The sequence below is a fragment of the Myxine glutinosa genome, chromosome 1, assembly GCF_964187855.1.
Source record: "Myxine glutinosa chromosome 1, kmMyxGlut1.1, whole genome shotgun sequence".
Taxonomy (NCBI): Eukaryota; Metazoa; Chordata; class Myxini; order Myxiniformes; family Myxinidae; genus Myxine; species Myxine glutinosa.
The window spans coordinates 265,520,665-265,524,823 of NC_136261.1; the positions used below are offsets into that span (position 1 = coordinate 265,520,665).

Here is a 4,159-nt window from a genome sequence, read left to right on the forward strand (position 1 = left end):
ATCATTCACACCGCCAGCAGAGAATGACACAGTCTATGCCACTACGATGCAAGAGTACTACATCTGGCTCTTCATCAGATACATCGGAAGCTGTGGCCTGCAGCCTGTGCCTGGGCTAGGGGGTTTCACCTCTGCAACTGGTTCTCCCCCACCCAGCAAATCAACAGTCGACTACTGCACGCCTATCCACCAACCGATCACAGACAACGCAGTTGTTCGTGAGCTACTGAAGCGTTCCGAGGCAGCAACTGCTGAGGTGGGTCAGAGATGGGTCCTGAATACATTTGATCTGGGTGTCTGCATGAAAGCCCTTCCCATCATCTGGCGCTGGCCAAATGAATTTGCTAGTCATGTAGTAACGATAGTACCCTTCCACACATCCATGAACTACATCGGGATGCTCACTGGACACAAGATGCGTGGTTCTGGATATGCAGAGATTCTCTTTGAGGCACAACTAGTAACAAGTGGATCTCTCAAAGGTGTTCTCAGTGGAAAGGCCTACGCAAAGTCCCTCTTTTGCCTCAAAACAGTGTGTGAGGCAATGGAGAGGCTGTTGATGGAGAGATTCACTGAGGAGGAGAACATCATGATCTCTGACCCTGCTGTGCTTCTCAGAATGACCCAGTCTTGCAACCGAGAGCACCTCGATGAAGCCCTCAAAGACCCCTCAACTCTACTCCTCATCAAAAAGTACCATGCCTTTGAGGAAAAGGTGCGCAAGGGCCACCTGGGGAAGACAGCTGCCTTCTGGATGTCGTTCATTACCCACTGCCATCTTGTCTTCATGCTCCTCCACTCTGTGAAGACCAACAACCTCCAGCTGTTTCACAAGTGTAACGGAGAGATGGCAGATATCTTCTTCGCCTTTGACGGACACAACTACTCCAGGTTTGTGTAGCATACATGGTAAAATGTATAACCATCACTGAGTAGATTTTAATTGATACTTGGGTTCATGTATTATGAGAGGAGCTATTCCAATAAATGTCTACAGTATTTCCCTCTCTGTACTTTACAGATATCTGACTTGGCTGGAAGTCCACCTGACAAATCTGGAAAGCACGCACCCAGGGGCCAAGGACCTGCTTACTATGGGTGCAATCGCAGTGGCTCGCTCGATGATACCAGGGGCACTCAGTGCTGTCGACAAGACAATGGAAGAAACGTTCATGCGCTTTGCTAAATCATCAGGTACATCATTTTCTTTCAGTACATTATACATTTGAAACTGTAGAAACCAGCTTTATATGATGTAAACTGCTCTTACAAAACATTTCCCTTTTAATGATTGGGTTATGCAATTAAAATATGTTCACTTTTCAGGTGGCTTTGCTGGCCTGTACAGTCAGTTTGGGGCATACCAGAGATGGTGCCGAACAACCACAGCACGGGCACAGTTCTATGAAAAGACCCTTGAGATGGTGGATCTCATCGATGACCCAGACTGCCCAAGAGCAGGGAGACATCGTGAACTAGAGAAGGCAGAGATCAGAAAAGGCGAGGAGGCCGTTCAGCGAACCCTAACTACTATCAAGAACTTCACCAATCCGTTCACCATCATTGATAAGGACAAACTCTACTGCCTGGCCTCTGGTGCTCCCGTCCCCATGGATGTTGAGATGGATGTGTTACAAGCAGAAGCTGTGGGGAAAGCTGCGAAAGCTGACTTCATCAGGCGCCTGGAAAGCGGAGAACCTGAGAGCTTCTTCAACCCAATCAAGAGAAAGAAACTCAAGACCATGGAGGCTAGTAACAAGAAGATCACACTAACATCCTCACAGGGCAAGGTAAGGATGTAATCCAATACCCAAGTGCTTTTGTATTTTATGTTGTATTTTTAAATGGCGTCCTGTACATGCTATATTGAGATACAAGATTGAACTCCAAATTTGTTTATTAAAGACAGTGCACATCAATGAACAATGTAAAGATTGTAAATATGCCAATTTATAGCACATGAATAATTTTCACCTGTAGTCCTTCCTGTAGTACATATCAACCAATCACCATTTATCATTCCAGGTCATCCAGTATCAGGAGCAAAGCAACCTTGCATTCCTGCTCCTTGTCAAGTCTCAGAGTCAAGATGAGCCATTAGACCTGGGAGAACTCATGAAGTACTGCCTGATGCCAGTGCCTCCTAGCCTTGGGACACCAGATGGGTTCTTCTGCAAAACCAACAAAGCCTCCATTCTGCACTACCTTTTAGAGGACACCACACCACAAGATCTGCAATACCCCAAGGATGCCCTGTTCATCCAGGATGGAATGGCGCTGCTGCATACCCTTGCCAACCTTCCCCCAACATGTGGTGAGATATGCTTGCAGGTGCTTGATCAGATGGTGGCCAAGCAGCACTTTCTGTTCTCCACTGACAGTTACCATCCTGAGTCAATCAAAGCGCAGGAAAGGCTGAGGCGGGGCAGCTCAGAGAAGATCATTCTGGCTGGACCAGCAACCAGGAAGCCATATGACTTCAAAATGTTCCTTGCAAATGACGACAACAAAAAGCAGATGTGCCAGCTTCTTCTGAAAGTGTGGAGTGGACAAGAGGCAGCTACCAGGCTGGAGAGAACAGAGATGGCTGTGCTGATCGTGGAGGGGAAGGCCCACCAACTTGCCTCAACGAATGGCAAGGTAAAATTGAAAGCCCTTCGTGAATGGCGATTCAATTTGTAATTTTTCCTGAAAAAAAGGTGATTACCTGTGATGTTTGTCTAGATCTGAAACTGGCAGTGACTGGTGATTGAAATGCGGTGCCTTTTTGTGTTTCAGGTCGAGGTACGTGAACTCCCCACGATCTACAGCAACCAGGAAGAGACTGATACCAGGGTGGTTCTGTACCTCCATCATGCTGCTACCATCGGATACAAGAACGCTGTAGTCAGAACACCGGACACAGACATCCTCCTGATCCTGCTCCACCATGCCCACAACATCAAGCTGACGGTGTACCTGGATACAGGGTCAGGGAAGCATCGCCAACTTGTCAACGTCTCTGAGCTGGCAGAATCCCTGGGAGAGGACTACTGTGCCACTCTCCTGGGGTACTATGTGTTCAGCGGAGAAGACTGCACCAGTGCCTTCAAAGGGAAGGGAAAAGTCGGGCCCTTGAAAAAGCTGGAGAAGAATCCCAGGTTTCACAGGGCATTCGGTGAACTGGGTGACAACTGGGATGCCAACCCTGAGGTGGAGAGGCAGTTAGAAAAATTCACCTGTGTGATGTACGGCCAGAGTCGCGAGTCATCAGTGGACATTGTCCGTGCCAAGCTGCTACGAAAAATGGTGGGAGAGGACAAGACCCTCACATCCAAGTCCAAGGTTGATCTGGCTCGCCTTCCTCCATGCCAGTCTGCCCTGAAGCCGCACATCCAGCGTGTGAACCACCGCGTAGCATTGTACAAAAGAGCCGATCAACCTATCATCGAAAAGCCAAAACCTTATGAGGAGCAAGGATGGATAAGGACTGATGAAGGACTGTTGAAACCAATGTGGTCCAGTGGTCCCATCCTACCAACCTCACTGGTGGATCTTCTGAACACAGGAGAGCACGAAGAGGAGGAGGAAGAGGAAGGAGAAGAAGAGTTTGACTCTGACGATTTCGATGAAAATGATGATGACTGACTCAGTGTAGAATCACTAATGCTAATGATGTTTATCTAAAACAAGCAAGAGAAGAGTGGTCACATTGAGTGCTAGGACTATTTTGACAATTGTAATATTTAGAAAAATAAAACTTTGTGTTAACGTCTGTGTAGACGGACCTTAATATGAGTCTATTATTTCGTAAAACTGTGATTATTTTGTAAATAAAGCACTAATTAGCATACTAGTATACCATAGACACATGTAATCATGTTATGAATAGTTCTATCATGATCTATGCCCTTCAAAACATGGGTCTAGACACCTTCATTTTTCAATTATCTGCAATATTGGCTGAGATATGTCAAAAATCGTTTTTTTGATAATGGCAGCAGTAATTTGCATAAAAATGGTATGTGGGACATTTTTTCAGCTTGGGGCCATAGCTAGTCATTTTCTACACATTTTTTCCAATCTAGAAACACTGATTAGAAGTATATCTCCGGGGGGTGCAGGGGGACCTAGTCTTCCTACTAGACTATGAGCTCCTCACCACATACAAGGCTTTCAT

General features: G+C 46.4%; 1 protein-coding gene across 1 annotated transcript; it reads left to right on the top strand.

Moving 5' to 3' along the window:
- The first annotated feature begins 1,368 nt into the window (after positions 1–1,368).
- LOC137422587 (uncharacterized) lies at positions 1,369–3,706 on the top strand. The gene is made up of 3 exons (XM_078770994.1): positions 1,369–1,790; positions 2,026–2,640; positions 2,779–3,706. Exons 1-3 carry the CDS (start codon positions 1,422–1,424, stop codon positions 3,625–3,627), a joined length of 1,833 nt encoding a protein of 610 aa, XP_078627120.1. The 5' UTR covers positions 1,369–1,421; the 3' UTR covers positions 3,628–3,706.
- Positions 3,707–4,159: the final 453 nt, after the last annotated feature.